The sequence below is a fragment of the Trichechus manatus genome, unplaced genomic scaffold, assembly GCF_000243295.1.
Source record: "Trichechus manatus latirostris isolate Lorelei unplaced genomic scaffold, TriManLat1.0 scaffold00163, whole genome shotgun sequence".
Classification (NCBI taxonomy): Eukaryota; Metazoa; Chordata; class Mammalia; order Sirenia; family Trichechidae; genus Trichechus; species Trichechus manatus.
In genome coordinates this window covers 280054-297757 of record NW_004444099.1, presented here as the reverse complement: position 1 = coordinate 297757, position 17704 = coordinate 280054, and the positions used below count along the sequence as shown (strand labels likewise).

General features: G+C 47.3%; 1 protein-coding gene across 2 annotated transcripts in view; it reads right to left on the bottom strand.

Annotated features, from left to right (window-relative positions):
• LRRC20 (leucine rich repeat containing 20) overlaps nt 1-17704 on the bottom strand; it is a 124262-nt gene that overhangs the window by 26234 nt on the left and 80324 nt on the right. For both annotated transcript variants that reach the window (XM_004386370.2, XM_023740721.1), the window contains one exon: nt 4398-4565. In XM_004386370.2, coding sequence (XP_004386427.1) covers nt 4398-4565 — 168 coding nt within the window. The remainder of the gene's footprint in view (nt 1-4397; nt 4566-17704) is intronic.

Genomic DNA, 17704 nt, shown 5'->3' with positions numbered 1-17704 from the left:
CAGACTCAGGGGATTGGTCACAGGCAGAGAAAGTGGGAAGAGATGAGGAAGGACTTCTAGACTGAGAGCACAGGCTGGGAAGGGATAGGTGAGTGGAGGGGGGATTAACAGTCAGGTGGTGCTAAACCCGTCACCCACCTGACTCCATGCTCAGCTGAAGCCTCACTGTCCACCTTCACTCCACCCCTTCCAACCAGTCACAGGTGACATGACCACAATGGAGAGAGAGAGCAGTGGGAGTCAGGGGCGGATTAATCAATAGGCAAGGTAAGCATGGTGCTTTCTTTGCTTACCAGATCATCTGTACTGAACAATTTCACATTTTTTTCAGCACATCAAAGATTCTACTTCTAGGTATGGCTGGCATCTGTCTGTCTCCCAACCCCATGGCACCTTCTTACAGAATCAAAGCCTCTTTTCAAATTTATAATCCCTGACAGGGGCAGATAACCCAGTAAGCAAGGTAAGCACGGGCTTACTTGTGCTTACTTACTCATCTGTAGCGAACAATTTCACAAAGATGCGGTGAAATACAGATGATCTGGCCAATGAGGTAAGCACCGTGCTTATCTTGCCAATGGATACTCTGCTCCTGGTGGGGATGAGAGGAGGGAAGAACGTACAGTGTGGCTGGGAGTGTGGGCTGCAAGAAGACAGGTGACAAGGCTGGTCAGTAACGAACTCCCCAGGTCACTTGGAACAACTCACGGGAGTGGCTTTCAGTAGTTTTCGGTCACGACTCACACAAGAAATCCATTTTACATCACAACCCGGCACGCATACCTATGTACGTACATAGTAAAACTGAAGCAAAAAGCTTCATGGGACAGTATTCACCACACTACATGTGACGCATGCTGACATTCTCTATTCTGTGTCATTAAAAAACTGCGAAGCTCAACCCACTAACTTGACCTTATAACTCTCTAATGGGTCCCAGCCTGCAAAGTGACAAAACCTGCCTTCTTGTGTCTCAGTAAACTCAGGGGGGCCACCGAGGCTTTAGAATTCCCACTGTGTCCCAACCAGCTGAGCGCCTGTTGTACACCAGACACCACACTAGAAGCCGGGTGTGGTGGAGGGCAGGACAGCTCCCGAGATGTGAGGATGCCGAGTCTGCCCTGGAGGACAGAGAAGGGTCATGCACACGGGCCAGAGCGCGGTCTGCACAAGGTGGAGGCAACGAGGCAGCCCGTGCCCCACAGATGAGAGGCCTGAGGGCATGCGGCCACCAGTAAGCCCCAAGAATGGGCACTACCATGTCTCCCGGAGATGACATCAGAAAGCAGACAAAAACATCCCTGCCCCCCTGCAGCCAACGTGTCCCTTCTCCCCTCCACGGACTGGAGCCCTCTAGCCTCCCCTCCCCACAGAATGGCCCAGAGGGTGGAGAAAGATTGGTGGCAGCACTATTCAGACATAAGGGGCTGCCAGGGCCCACAATGGCTCCCAGGATGCTGTAAGCCCTGCAGGTCCCCATCTCCGGGGAGGTCCAGACAGGGAGGGCTCGTTCAGATGCCCCTGGGGACTGGTTTCAGAGCTGCTGTTGCTGCTCACCGAACCAAGGCTTGAAGAGAACTCATACATCTCAAACTTATTTCTCAAAAAAAAAAAAAAAAAAATTGTTTTTTTATTTTCCAACACCCTCTGAGAGCTCTGAAGGGGAAAAAATAAGCCACTCTGAAGGCATCCTAAGCTCCTATTACAATTATTCCAATGAGATCCTGCAGGAGATCAGCTATACCAGCAAACTGTGCCAAGCTATTTCCATAATGAAGGCCTGTGCAGTCCTCGCCTTCTTTGCTCTAATCACAGCCTCCTTCTCCCTGCCCTTCCATGCTCACTTCCCTCCAAGCAGGCTATTAAAGCCGGGCCTGGCCCTGGTGTGGGCGTTGAGAAGCCACTCAAGTAACTAAGACGGCTGGGAAGCTACAGAGGCTTGTGGCTGATCCTCCCCTCACTCCTGGCTATTTGTTGGCACAGCTAGATCAGGGAGAGGTGGAAAGTAGGAGGAAGGAGACTCCAGCAAGGACACATGGCTGCCACCATATGCCCTTCTCTCCAGTGAGCGAGGTAGAGAATGAATTGACTGAGGTCACCCGCAGCAGGGAGGGGCCTGGGTCAGTCAAGCATCTTGGGGAGCAGCTGGTCACTTGGGGGAAAACTAGGGGTCTCTCCCAGACAGAGACAGCCCCCAGATATCCCCCAGGTCTGGCTCAGGCTGGGCAGCAGAAGGGCTCTGTCACAGGCTGAACTGACAGGAAGCACGGTGGTCGTATTTGACTTTTACCTGACCAGGTGTGAGACCGGTACTAGGCCATGAAGGCTAGGAGAATTTTTTGGGTCCTCAGTTTCTACATATGTCAAATGGGGACGATCATGTGTGGGAGTGTGCATGAGCATTCATGGTAAACTGTAAGGTGCTTCCACATGGAGGGGTTATTACTGTCACTGCAGAAAAGCAGAGATATGCATGTGAGAGCATGAGCAACACAGCCAGCCTTGGCTTTGGGGCTGCTGCTGCTGAAGGATGCTGTCAGCCTGGGGAGGGGATGCAGTAGTGGGTCTGTCACCCTGTGCTACAGCCAGTACAGATGCCACCCCAGCTTGCTCCTCTGCTTGGGAATAGCCACCTTCTCATCTCTGACCACCTCTGGGGGCAGGAAGCAGGGGAAGGTGGGAGGTAACCTCCACTTAAGATGAGAGGCTGAGGTGCAGAGAGGGTGTGTGAGTCTTCCAGGGGTATAGCTAGGAAGCAGTGGAGTCACTGGCTGGTGCTTGTCCTGACCCGCCTGCCTGCCAGCCATATGCCCAGCTCTGGTGCTGGGACCGGCAGGGAGTACCCCCTGCTGGGCTACTACCTCATTTGGAGGAGCAGCAGAAGGAAAGAGAGGAATTGGAAAAGGCCCCAAGGAATAAGAGGAAGGACAGCAAGGGCCAGCAAGGGGGGCCTAGGCAGGAACACAGGGTTTGCTGGCAAGAGCCTGAGTGACGCGGGCAGCACAAGAAGGAGGGGTCTCATGGTGAAAAGGCACTCTGGGCATGCCTTGCTCACTTGCTCAAGCCCCACAGAGGCCCATGTGACCAGGGCACCAACCCAGGAGCAAGACACTTGGGGGCTCTGGTCTTGGAGGGCAAGACTGAGCCAGAGTCTATCCTCAGAGCCTTCTCAGAGGCCAGGGAGCCCTATCCCAGGCACAGGTCCGAGCTTTGGAGTTTTGTATTCTCATCCTAGCACTTCCGCAGCCTCGCTGTGTGGCCTGATGCTCTCTCATAACCTCTCTGGGCCTCAGTTTACCCATCTATGAAAGAATGGAGTCAGGCAACCTGAGACACTCAGAGCTCTGCTGATCCCACCTCCCACCCAGCAAGGGTGAGAGTCTGTCTGCAGCACCCCTGGGAGATGGGACGCTCATACCTCACGAGGCAGACCATGCCCTGCCAGACAGCTCCCAGCCACTACAAAGCTCTTGCTTTTAATCCAAAGGCATAATAGCTGTGGAAGAGCTTACAAAAATAAAAGCATAGCTGAATGCGGTTATAATTACCATCGACATTAGGCAGCATTGACAGTACAGGCGACATGAGAGAGGGTGAAACGAGGCTGGAGTTGAGCACGTGGAGGCTGCGGAAGGAGAGAACAGAGGAAGCAGGAGCACAGAGGGACGCTGGTAAGTGCCAGTCCTCTCTGGGGAGCTTAGACAGTGAGCTAGAGAGGACCCTCGGTGTTCCTGACAGCCTGGTGAGATGGAGAGGTACGTGATTGCTGCAAGAGGAAAGAAGGACTGCTCCCACCTAAGCAGAACCTGGCCCTCTGAGACCTGCATAATTCAGACCCAGAGCAAGAGGGTCCTTGGCGGTGGCGGGTGCCGGGAGGCTGCACTGACGGGGGGAGCATATTGTAGTGGACAGCACAGAGGGGCTGTTCTGAACATGTTCGCCTCATGGCCCCTGCTTAATAATGGTGAAGAGCTCCCTGTGAAGGCAGGAAAGGAGAGTGGGGACTTGGGTTGTAATTAGTTTACAGAGGGTTGGAGTTGAAGGGTCTTAGAGACAGCCTAGACTGGCAGACGGAGACCCAGAGAGGGAGAGCTTGTGGCCCAAGGTCACCCAGCTAGTTTAGGGCTGCACGGTGAGGAAAGCCAAGGCCTTCAAGTGACCAGTCCAGCACCCGCAGGTAGCAGGGCTGTGTAGTGTTTACATGCCAGACCCAGAGCCTTTTGCTCAGCATCTCAGACCAGAAAGTCCAACCCTCTCCTCGCACCTGGGAGGGGCTCACTCCAGAGCCCTGGCCCTGTAAGGGCCTTGCTCAGCGGACAGTGGAAGTGCAGGAGGCAGCAGCAGCCCCCGGGGCCAGACGGGCCAGGCTGGCACTGGGGCCCTCACCCACCACTCACCCGCGATCTCGTTCTCCTCCAGGTTGATGGTCTCCAGTGCCGGCAGGGTGGTGAGCTGCTCGGGGAAGTCTTGGAACTGGTTCCGGGACAGGTCAATGGTCTTGAGGTGCTGCAGGGCACTGACCTCATTGGGGAGGCGGTGCAGGAAGTTCCCTTCCAGGTGGAGCTCTGCCACACGGAGGAGAGAAGAGAAAGAAAGGGTGAGGGGGAAGCAAACCAGAGACCATGTGACAGCCGGGGCTCTCACCTTCACCTGGGCCATGAAGGCAGTGAGGAAGCCCCGGGCCACAAAGGAAGTCCCCCCAGTGGCTGATTCCAATAGGAGGGGTAATGCTCCCGTCACTGCCTGGGACTGGCAGCCTGTCCCTCTAGCTGGGTTCATCTGCTTTTGACTTTGTGATAGATTTCCCCACAGCAGCCTGGGCTTAGACTAAGGGTCAGGATGTGCTGACTCCTCCCTCAGACAAGGCCTCAACTCTCCATGGTCCCTGCTCAAGAAGCCATGGGGGGAGCCATGTTCTTTCTGTATCATGGACCCTGTTTCCCTCCCCTGCCACAGCTGACCAGACTTGGGTGGGTTCCTGGCCCAAGAGTGGCTGCTCCAAAAGCTGACCAGCAACCTACGCGGGGACTGGTCTGAGAAGGTGAGCTGGGCCAGCAGGAGGCCCTCTGCTGGGAATCTGGCCAAGGCAGTGCTGAGGGAGGAGGGTTGGGGGTGGCAGAGGCCAAAGCTGAAATGCCATGTTCTACAGATAGATGTTGGGGTGGCGACGGGAACCTGTGCAAGGAGGCTGGATGAGGGCAGAAAACATGAGTCAATGAGGGCATAATGGAGGTCGTATGACTGCCTGGGCTCCAACCTCAACTGTGCCCCTACAAGCTATCCATTCAGAACACTATTTAACTCCGTTAAATCTTAGTTTCTTCGTCTGTACAAAGGGACTAATATGATACCTGCCTCACAGGGTTGTTGGAGAATTCATCTGTAAACACACATAAAGCACTTGGCACAGTACCTAGTCCAGAGAAGCATTCATAAATGCTTTTCTTAAAAAATTGTGTTCAAAATATATATAATAAAACACTTGCCATTTCAATACTTTTTATGTGTACTAATTAGTGACATTAATTGCTTTCATCATGTTGTACAACCGTCACCACTATACACTTCCAAATTTTTCCAATGCCCTTAACAGAAACTCAGGGAAATGACAAAAACTTCTGCCCTCCCTCCTACCCACAAATGCTATTATTATTATCATCATCACATGATAGGGCTGTCATCAAGATTAAATGCATGCAAGGTTCTTAGCACAATGTCTAGCACATAGTAGATGCTCAATACACCAGAGAAGAACTAAGGAAGCAAAGGGAGCCAGCACATCAGCAGAATGAGGGCGACTGAGACACAGAACCCCATGAGAGGCAGATAAAGAGGTCCAGATAAAGAGGGGCCTCTTTTTTCTGCTGGTTGCCAGTTCCCAGTCCACATATGATCTTACATGAACCCCATTTTGTTCTGTGAACGAGGTGAGCCTCTCCACCCTGTGTGACCCAAAGGAAACTGAGGCCCAGAAATGCCAAGGGACCTGAAGAATATCCTGCTGCTCTCCTCCCAGGGCCAGCTTCGTGGACACACATGTGACCAGTGCAGTTATGCAGGGCCCCATGTACTCAGAACGGCCCCCTACCTGGGGTCAAATGCTCTGCATCACTGTCTCAGGAGTTTTAATAATGTTATCTTTTAATCTGTGTTCTGTAAATACAGCACGTGCCAGGGGTGTGGAGTCTTAGCCCACCAGTGGTCCTGCCTCCCACTGCTTCCCCTGGATGGGTTCTTCCTGCCCTCTGGCCCCCTGGTCTCCCCCGGCCCATCCCTGCTTGGCCGTGCTGGAGCTCTGGGCAGCCAGGAACTGCTCTGATTCATTTTTGTTCCCCTATATCCAGACCCTAGAAGAAAAACCAAAAAAACTCATTGCCATTGAGTTGATTCCAACTCATCGCAACCCTATGGGACAGAATAGAACTGCCCCATAGAGTTTCCAAGGAGCACCTGGTGGATTCAAACTCCCAACCTTTGTGGTCAGCAGCCATAGCACTTAACCACTATGCCACCAGGGTTTCTGGCCCCAGAACGGCACCTTAAAAATATCTGATGCCTTTCCTCAGGAGGGAAACAGATAACGCCTGGGTTATAGAAGCCTGGATTGCCTCCCATTTTCCCATCTTTAGGGGACATCCAGGAACCCTGGTGGTGCAGTGGTTAAGGGCTTGGCTACTAACTGAAAGGTCAGTGGTTTGAACCCACCAGCTGCTCTGCAGGAGAAAGATGTGGCAGTCTGCTTCCAGAAAGATTATGGCCTTGGAAACCCTATAGGGTGGTTCTACTCTGTCCTGGGTCACTATGAGTTGGAGTTGGAAGGGACATTGGAGAACTTAGTCCAGTGTTTCCTAAACTTGCCTTTCCCAAACAGTGTCTACTCAGGCCCTCCTAGCATGCTGCTGTCTCAGTGCTTTTGCACTTGCAGTTCTCTCTTTCTAGAATGTTCTTTACTCATAAGACTCTGCTTCACTTGATTTGTGTCTCTGCTCAAATATCACACTATCTAAAATAGGATTTCCTCCCACAGGCTTCTGTCCCCTTCCCCTGTAGTTTTTGCCTTCATAGCACCCATTTTTCCCTAACATGTTAACCTGTTTGTACACTGTCTGCCTCCCCTCTTGAGAATATAAGCTACATAAGGGTGGGACTTCGCCTCTATTAAAGTGCCCACAACGGTACCTGAGACACGGTAAGCACTTGACAAGTATTTGATGAGTGCATGAATAAATGAGTGAATTTGAGTATCACCCTAATAATTTTGCAAAATTTCTCTTCCACATATAATAGTACTTGTCCTTAAATTGATTTGCTCTTTTTACTTATATGAAAAGGGAAAAGTAGTTATTGCTTTCCATAAGTGGAAAGTAGAAGTAAATGCAATCGATACAAAATAAAGTTATTGATTCTTGCTGGACACTGTTGCCAGAGGAAGGATCTGGCTCTAGGAGGGATTTACCAGTGGCGATAGGTGTGCAGAGCACAGGCAGGGGGCAAGCTTAGCCAGAGCCAGGCAGGGTGGAGCTGTCTTGTGGAGTCTCTCAAAAGCCACTTCTCTGGAATGTAAGTTTGCTCTTGATAAGGACATGGCTGAACTTTCCTGGTTATTCAGCTCCTATTTAAGTGCGTTTCTCCAAGCCCTCGTTTTCTGGAACACACCTGCCCTGCTCTGTGTGGTCTGGCTGCACACGGACCTCTACATCCCTAGTTCACACCCTGTCTGCAGAAGGGGCTGTAATGTACCACTTATGGAGCCAGTCTAGGTACCCCGGGGCAGCAGCTGGTGATTAGAGGGCATCTTCGAGGGCACAGCTCCCTGTCCACCGAGCTTAGCAGCAGGTACCACTCAGAGTTACAGACAGGGCAGCCTCCAGTGTTCCAAACTGTCCCTGCTGTCCCCAGGTTCGTTTCTCATTTCCTTATTCAGGAATCTCATCATGTTTCCACTCATCTCTGTAAAGGCTTCCTAACAGCCCATCCCCAGCCCTCGCATCTCCCTTTCTGAAACCTGCTGTATTCCACCAGCAGATTCGCTCCGTAGGTGCAATGTGCCTACTCGGCCCCAGGGCCCTGCAAGGGGCCAAGATAGAGAGAGGGAACGGCTTGCCTCCTCCTGCTGGGTTATACAGACACCCAGGGCATGGCCAACATGCAGAAGTGAGGGTACAACCCCATGCAGGGGAGGGAGACCCCTCGGCACCCCTTCTCCCATGGCTAATGGCGAGAAGCAGTGTGATATAGGGGTTACACACAGACTCTGGAGCCAGATAGCCCGGGGTTCAAATTCTGACTCTGCCGATTCCTGACTGTGGGACCTTGAACAAGTTGTTTATCTTTGCCTCAGTTTCTTCATCTGTAAAATGAGGACAATTGTTGTTAGTTGCTGTTAAGTCTGCTCAACTTCATGGCAATCCCATGTACAACAGAACAAAACATTGCTCTGTCCTGTTCCATCTTCACGATCATTGGTATGCTTAAGTCCACTGTTGCAGCCACTGTGTATTCTGAGTGCCCTCCAGCCTAGGGGGCTCATCTTCCAATATTCTCTCGTGATCCATAGAGTTTTCGTTGGCTAATTTTCAGAAGTAGATTGCCAGGCCTTTCTTCCTACTCTGTCTTAGTCTGGATGCTCTGCTGAAACCCATCCACCATGGGTGACCCTGCTGGTATTTGAAATATTGGTGGCATAGCTTCCAGCACCACAGCAACAAGTAAGCCACCACAGTATGACAAACTGACAGATGGGTGGTGGGAAGACAATAAGAGAATCTCTCTATAGGGCTGTTGTGAGGTTTGAATGAGTTAATATATGAAAAGGGCTTTGAACAGTGCCAGGCATACAATAAATACTATATGAGTTGTGAAACAGACAGGCATCCCAGTGTGGTACAAACAGTTAATGTGCTCAGCTGCTCACCAAAAGACTGGAGGCTCAAGTCCACCCAGAGGTGCCTTGGAAGACAGGCCTGGCGATCTGCTTCCAAAAGGTCATAGCCTTGAAAATGCTATGGAGCACAGTTCTACTCTGACACACACGGGGTCGCCATGAGTTGGAATCAAGTTGATGGCAACTGGTTTATATGAGATAGAGGGATGGGTGGATGGACAGATAGAGAGATATGGTAAACCATGCAGAGTACCTGGGTTAATCCAGTAATCTTGTTAGTACTGAGTTACCTACTATACTTTTATTAATAACCACCCAAGTTTAGGCTTAGAAGAGAAGAAAATGCTCTTCGCCTGAAGCCACAGGGAAGCTTTGCTGCTTCAGAAAGCCCCCTCAGGCTTCTAAGGCCTTTGGGGAGCAGATGTTCAGAGCAGCCAGCAACAAGGACTGATCAGCATGGTCACAGCACCATGGATGCACAGCATGGAGGCTGGAAAGGGGTCTTACAACCTGCTGGTCCAGCTCCTTCATGCTACAGGGTCAGACCCCACAGCCTGGCAGGGTAACTAGGGTAATCAGGGAAGTTGGGGAAGAGAATCTCCTTTCTCTTGATTTTGTTACACCCAGTTTTTTACATATTCAGAATGACTTTAAAAAAAGAGCCTTTTTGCTATGGAAAACAATTTGGCATTTTCTCAAAAAGTTAAAGATGGAATTACCATATGGCCCAGCAATTCCACTCCTAGGTATATACCCAAGAGATGAAAGCAGGGACTCCAGCAGATACTTGAACATCAATGTTTACTGCAGCATTACTCACAATAGCCAAAAGGTGGAAACAAACTGATAAATAAAATATGGTATGTTCATACAATGGAATATTACTAAATCATAAGAGAAATGAAGTTCTGATACATGCTGTCTTAGTCATCTAGTATTGCTCTAACAGAAATACGACAAGTGGATGGCTTTAACAAAGAGAAATTTATTTTCTCACAGTCTAGTAGGCTAGAAGTCCAAATTCAGGGCATCAGCTCCAGGGGAAGGCTTTCTCTGTCGGGTCTGGAGGAAGGTCCTCGTCGTCATCAGTCTTCCCCTGGACTAGAAGCTTCTCTGCACAGGAACTTCGGGTCCAAAGGACATGCTCTGCTCCTAGCACTGCTTTCTTGGTGGTCTGAGGTCCCTCCCTCTCTGCTTGCTTCCCTTTCCTTTGATCTCTTGTTAAGATAAAAGATGGTGCTGGCCACACCCCAGGGAAACTCCCTTTACACTGGATCAGAGATGTGGCCTTAGTAAGGGTGTTACAATCCCATTCTAATCCTCTTTAACATAAAATTACAATCACAAAATGGAGAACAACCATACAAATACTGGGAATCATGGCCCAGCCAAATTGATACACACATTTTTGGGGGGACATAATTCAATCCATGACACATGCTATCAGAACTTGGATGAACCTTGAAAATATCATGCTGAATGAAATAAGTCAGTCACAAAGGACAAACATTGTATGATATGATTCCCACTTACATAAAATATCTAGAATTAGCAAATGTAGAGAGACAAAAGTTTGTAGTGATTACCATGGGCTGGTGGGAGGAGGGAAATGGGAGTTATTGCCCAAGGGGTACTGAGTTTCTGTTTAGGGTGATGAAAATCTTTTAGAAATGGATAGTGGCAAAGGTAGCATAACATGGTGAAAGTAATTAATGTCACTGAATTGTACCCTTTAAAATGGTGAAAATGGTACTTTTTGTTAAATATACTTTACCACAATTTAAAAAAAAAAAAGCTTTATGTTATATATTTTTTACTATAATAAAATTAAAAAAATAAAAATAAAAAAGGGCCTTTTAGCAAACCAGTTCAGGCCTGAGTCTAATTACAGCCCTGTCATGGACTGAATTATGTCCCCCCAAAAAAGTGTGCATCAGTTTGGCTGGGCCATGATTCCTGATATTGTGTGATTTTCCTGTATGTTGTAAATCCTGCCTCTATGATGTTAAGGAGGGAGGATGGGTGGCAGTTGTATTAGTAAGGCAGGACTCAATCTACAAGATTGGATTGTGTCCTGAGGCAATTTCTTGAGATATAAAAGATAGAAGTAAGCAGAGAGACAGGGGGACCTCATACCACCAAGAAAGCAGTGCCAGGAGCAGAGCATGTCCTTTGGATCCAGGGTCCCCACGCAGAGAAGCTCCTAGTCCAGGGGAACATTGATGAGATGGCCAACAGAGAGAAAAAGCCTTCCCCTGGAGCTGACACCCTAAATTTGGACTTTTAGCCTATTTACTGTAAGAAAATAAACTTCTCTTTGTTAAAGCCATCCATTTGTGATATTTCTGTTATAGCAGCACTAGATGACTAAGACAAGCCCCAAAGAGGCTCAGAGCTGTGAGAAGCTTCTAGCTCTGGAGATGGCTCCTGAGAGCCTTTTGGGGGCTTGGCTCTGCAAGGCTAGGGCTGATGGGAGGCGGAGGTCAGAGGGAACAGGGCTGTGGAAGCTGATGATGGAGGGCATGCTCTGAGGAGAGCTCAGAGCGCTTATCAAGCACCCTGCCTCCCACCTCTACACCCACCCCGGTAACCCAGAGCAGCATCCCTGATTGGGCAGGAGATGCACTCGCCTCACCATCTCTGCTGCTGAGGACTTGGGTGTCCTGCCAACAGTCAGCTCAGTGACGGCAAAGGCAGGCCCATCCAGTCAGGGAAGGTGAGAGCTGACAGCCCTGCCCAAACCAAAAACCAAACCAAACCCATTGCCATCGAGTTGATTCCGACTCATAGTGACCTTATAGCAGCCCTATAGGACAGAGTAGAACGGTCCCCATAGGGTTTCCAAGGAGTGCCTGGTGGATTCAAACTGCTAACCTTTTGGTTAGCAGCCAAATTCTTAACCACTATGCCAGCAGGGTTTCTGAGCGCTCTGCCCAGTGCTCTGGAAAATGTGGGTCACACCAGTCCAGGAAGCCCTCAGTGTCTCTCCTCCTGGTCAGGGTAAGCATGATTGGGGTCACTCCTGGGGCTGCTTGTCACACACACCTCGCAGATCCAGGCCTGGTGGTCAATGTTCCCTATGACGGCCCCTCCTTAGAGAGGTGGGGCAGGGACAGGGATAGGGTAGGCATTCAGACACCAAGTTGCTGGGAGTACAGAGTCTCTGGGGGAGGCTGAAGACACCCCACTGTGAAGGACCAAGGCTGCACATCCTGGGACAGAAGACTGGCGTGAACCACCCTGCTGGATGGAGGCACCCACGATCGGCTGGGGAGCTTTTCATCCGACTACTACTGCTTTAATAGATGCTCAGCATGTCCTTCCAAGCCTCCCTCCCTGCCACTCAGTGGCTTTTTCATTGTGTCTCAATCTTGCTCCAGCCATGACTCAAGGGTTCTGCAAATATCCCACTGTATGCTGCCATAATGAACATCATCCTCATGCTTTAGCGCTAAATGTGTGCTGAATAAAAGAATAAACGCAGCCAGACAGGCCAAATCACACCTGCTCGTCTTAGGCTGGGGAAGAAGCAGGAGGGGCAGGGACCTTCTCTACCCGAAATGCTCAATACATGTTTCTTGAACTGGATCTAGAGCTACTGAACTATAGTTACAGATTCAGTAAAAAAAAAAAAAAAAAAAAAAAAAATCTCCTAATCAAATCCCAGGAGACCTGGTGGTGCAGTGGCTAAGCCCTCAGCTGCTAACCAAAAGGTCAGCAGTTCAAACCCACCAGCCGTTCTGTGGAAGAAAGATGTGGCAGTCTGCTTCCATAAATATATACATTCTTGGAAACCCTTTGGGGCAGTTCTATTCTGTCCCATAGGGTCGCTATGAGTTGGAATAGACTCGACAGGAACGGGTTTGGGTTTTCTTTTAATCAAACTCTTGCTCTCTCGCCAGTTTCCAGCCACCTTGGGCAGCTGCCACCCTTGGCTGGTCTCAGTTTCCTTGCCTTTAAGGTGTTTTCTTATGTGCTTTCTCTTTCCTATATTTTAGGAAAGGAAGAAGTGTTAATTGTTTATTGAGCACTTAGTATATACCAAGAGCCATACTGCAGTGGCTTGTATGTTGCTGTGATACTAGAAGCTCTGCCACAAGTATTTCAAATACCAGCAGGGTTACCCATGGTGGACAGGTTTCAGTAGAGCTTCTAGACTAAGACAGAGTAGGAAGAAAGGCCTGGTGATCTACTTCTGAAAATTAGCCATTGAAAACGCTATGAATCACAGCCAAATACTGTCCGATATCGTGCTGGAAGATAAGCAGTCTAGATTGGAAGGCAACAATGGACTCAAGCATGATGGTGATCACGACGATGGCACAGGACCAGTGTATCATTCTATTATACATGGGTCGCCATGAGCTGGAGCTGACTCAACGGCAACTAACAACACACACATCTCATTTAATTTTCACAGCAACTTTGAGGTAAGTTTCATCATCTTTTGAGAGATGAAAAAACTGGGGACTCAGAGACGCTGGGTGATTTTTCCAACATCACCCAACTAGTAGGTGAAGCAGCTGAAATCTAATACTGGATCTCTCTGGCTCCAAAGACACTACACGTGCCTCCTCCAAAGGAGTGGGCAAAGGACTTCAGTAAGCAAAGGCAACTGGAGGAAATGATGGCCTGAGGTCAAAGACACTCTCACAACCTGGCAGACGTGGGAGGCTTACTCTTTCCAGCTTTACGAACCAATGTCAATTCCTTAAATCCTGATGCCCCAGATGTCAGAAGACCAAGACTGCTCCCTTACCCAGAACATAAATTAAAAAGCACAAACCAAACAAGGCATTCCTGCCTCCAGAAAGGTTTGCTCAAAGGCCACTCTGAACAGCAGGCTCTAATCCCTGGTGCTCTTTTGACCCATGGATTTTCCAGTTGGACCTCCTTCTTGAAAAGGGGCAACACTCATGTCTACCAAAGTATAGATATTAGCTTAGTAGGCAATCCATCCAAAAAGTACAGCAGACCCTCCTGACCAACTATCAGTCTGGACTCCTCAGGTCAGTGTTCTCATGAGGAGCTTGAACATGACTAATTGCACAGGCGACCTCTGTGACATAATACTGAGCATAGCTAAACTTCTGAGCACTCACCATATGCTGAGTGCTTAACATGTTTTAACTTCCTCAATCCATATAAGGACCCACTAAAGTAGGTGTAGAATGAGTCACACAGGACTGTTTTAGTTATCTGTTGTTGTTAGGTGCTGTTGAGTTGGTTCTGACTCATAGCGACCCTATGTACAACAGAAGAAAACGTTGCCTACTCCTGTACCATCCTCACAATTGTTGCTGTTTGCGTCCATTGTTGCAGCCACTGTATCAATCCATCTCCTTGAGGGTCTTCCTCTTTTTTGCTGACCCCCTACTTTACCAAACATGATGTCCTTCTTGAGGGACTAGTCCTCCAGATAACATGTTGGAAGTACATAAGAAGAAATCTCGCCATCCTCACTTCTAAGGAGTATTCTGGCTGTACTTCTTCCAAGACAGATTTGTTCATTCTTCCAGCGGTCCATGGTCTATTCAATATTCTTTGCCAACACTATAATTCAAAGGCATCAATTCTTCTTCGGTCTTCCTAATTCACTGTCCAGCTTTCGCATGCATATAAGGTGACTGAAAATATCATGGCATGGGTCAGGCGCACTTTGGTCCTCAAAGTGACATCTTTGCTTCTTAACACTTTAAAGAGGTCTTTTGCAGCAGATTTTCCCAACACAATACATCATTTGATTTCTTTACTGCTGCTTCCATAGGTGTTGATTGTGGATCCAAGTAAAATGAGATCCTTGACAACTTCAATATTTTCTCCATTTATCATGATGTTGCTTATTGGTCCAGTTATGAGGATTTCTTTTTTTTTACGTTGAGGTGTAATCCATATAATGAAGGCTGTAGTCTTTGATCTTCATCAGTAAGTACACCAAGTCCTCTCCACTGTCAGCAAGCAAGGCTGTGTCATCTGCATATCACATGTTGTTAATAAGTCTTCCTCCAATCCTGATGCCACGTTCTTCTTCATATAGTCCCGCTTCTTGGATTATTTGCTCAGCATACAGATTGAATAAGTATGGTTAAAGAATACATCCCTGACACACACCTTTCCTAATTTTAAACCATGCAATATTCCCTTGTTCTGTTTGAACGACTGCCTCTTGGTCTACATACAGGGTCCACGTGAGTACAATTAAGTGTTCTGGAATTCCTGTTCTTTGTAATGTTATCCATAATTTGTTATGATCCACATAGTCAAATGCCTTTGCATAGTCAATAAAACAGAGGTAAACATCTTTCTGGGATTCTCGGCTTTCAGCCAAGATCCATCTGATGTCAACAATGATATCCCTTGTTCCTCTTCTGAATCAGGCTTGAATTTCTGGCAGTCCCCTGGTGAACAGTTGCTGCAACTGTTTTTGAATTATACTCAGCAAATTTTACTTGCGTGTGATATTAATGATATGGTTTGATAATTTCTGCATTCCATTGGATCACCTTTTTTTGGAATGGGCATAAAAATGTATCTCTTCCAGTCAGTTGGCCAGGTGGCTGTGTTCCAAATTTCTTGGCATAGACAAGTGAGCATGTCCACTTTTGCATCCATTTGTTTAAACATCTCCATTGGTATTCCGTTAATTCCTGGAGTCTTGCTTTTTGCCAATGCCTTCTTCCTTCAGTAACATCAGTTCTTGATCATATGTTACCTCCTGAGGTGGTTGAACACTGACCAATTCTTTTTGGTACATGACTCTGTATATTCTTCCATCTTCTTTTGATGCTTCTGTGTCGTTCAATATTTTGTCTATAGAATCCTTCAATACTGCAAACAGAGGTTTGAATTTTTTCTTGAGTTCTTTCAGCTTGAGAAATGCCAACTGTGTTCTTCCTTTTTGTTTTTCTAACTCCAGGTCTTTGCACACTTCATTATAATACTTTACTTTGTCTTCTGGAGCCACCATTTGAACTCTTCTGTTCAGCTCTGTTACTTCATCATTTCTTCCATTTGCTTTAGCTACTTTAGGTTCAAGAGCAAGTTTCAGAGTCTCTTCTGACATCCATTTTGGTCTTTTCTTTCTCCCCTGTCTTTTTAATGACCTTTTGCTTTCTTCACGTATGATGTTCTTGATGTCATCCCACAACTCATTGGGCCTTCAGGCATTAGTATTCACCGTGTCAAATCTACTCTTGAGATGGTCTCTAAATTCAGGAGGAATATACTCAAGGTTGTAGTTTGGCTCTCGTGGACTTGTTTTAATTTTCTTCAGCTTCAATTTGAACTTGCATGTGTGCAGCTGATGGTCTGTTCTACAGCCGGCCCCTGGCCTTGTTCTGATGATGTTGAGCTTCTCCGTCATCTCTTTCCACAGATGTACTCGATTTGATTTCTGTGTATTCCATCCAGCAAGGTCCACATGTATAGTCACCAGTTACGTTGTTGAAAAAAGGTATTTGCAATGAAGAAGTCATTGGTCTTGCAAAATTCTATCATTCAGTCTCCAACGCTGTTTCTATCACCAAGGCCATATTTTCCAACCACCGATCCTTCTTTGTTTATTCCAACTTTCACATTCAAATCATCAGTAATTATCAATGCATCTTGACTGCATGTTTGATCAGTTTCAGACTGCAGAAGTTGGTACAAATTGCCCACTTCTTAATCTTTGGCCTTAGTGATTGGTGCATAAATTTGAATAGTTGTATTAACTGGTCTTCCTTGTAAGCATATGGACATTATCCCATCACCGACAGCACTGTACTTCAGGATAGATCTTGAAATGTTCTTTTTGACAATGAATGTGACGCCATTCCTCTTCAATTTGTCACTCCTGGCATAGTAGACCATATGGTTGTCCAATTCAGAATGGCCAATACCAGTCGGTTTCAGCTCACTAATATGCCTAGGATATTTATTTTTATGCATTCCATTTCATTTTTGATGACTTCAAATTTTTCTAGATTCATACTTCATACATTCCACATTCCAAGTATTAATGGATGTTTGCAGCTGTTTCTTTCCATTTTGAGTCGTGCCACATCAGGAAATGAAGGTCCTGAAAGCTTCACTCTGTCCATGTCATTAAGGTTGACTCTACTTTGAGGAGGTAGCTCTTCCCTAGTTGTATTTTGAGTGCCTTCCAACCTAAGGGGCTCATCGTCCAGCACTATATCAGACAATGTTCCACAGCTATTCATAAGGTTTTCACTGGTCAATTTTATTTTATTTTTTTAGAAGTAGATCACCAGACTTCAGCAAAGAAGACATTCAGGCGGCTAACAGACACATGAGGAAACGCTCACAATCATTAGCCATTAAAGAAATGCAAATCAAAACTACAATGAGATACTATCTCACCCCAACAAGGCTAGCATTAATCCAAAAAACACAAAATAATAAATGTTGCAGAGGTTGTGGAGAGACTGGAACATTATACACTGCTGGTGGGAATGTAACATGGTACAGCCACTTTGGAAATTGATTTGGTGCCTCCTTAAAAAGCTAGAAATAGAAGTACCATACGATCCAGCAATCCGACTCCTTGGAATATATCCTAGAGAAATAAGAGCCACACGAACAGATATATGCACACGCACGTTCATTGCAGCACTGTTCATGATAGCAAAAAGATGGAAACAACCTAGGTGCCCATCAAAGGACGAATGGATAAACAAATTATGGTATAGTCACACAATGGAATACTATGCAATGATAAAGAACAACAATGAATTGGTTAAACATCTTATAACATGGAGGAATCTGGAAGGTATTATGCTGAGTGAATTTAGTCAGTTGCAAAAGGACAAATATTGTATA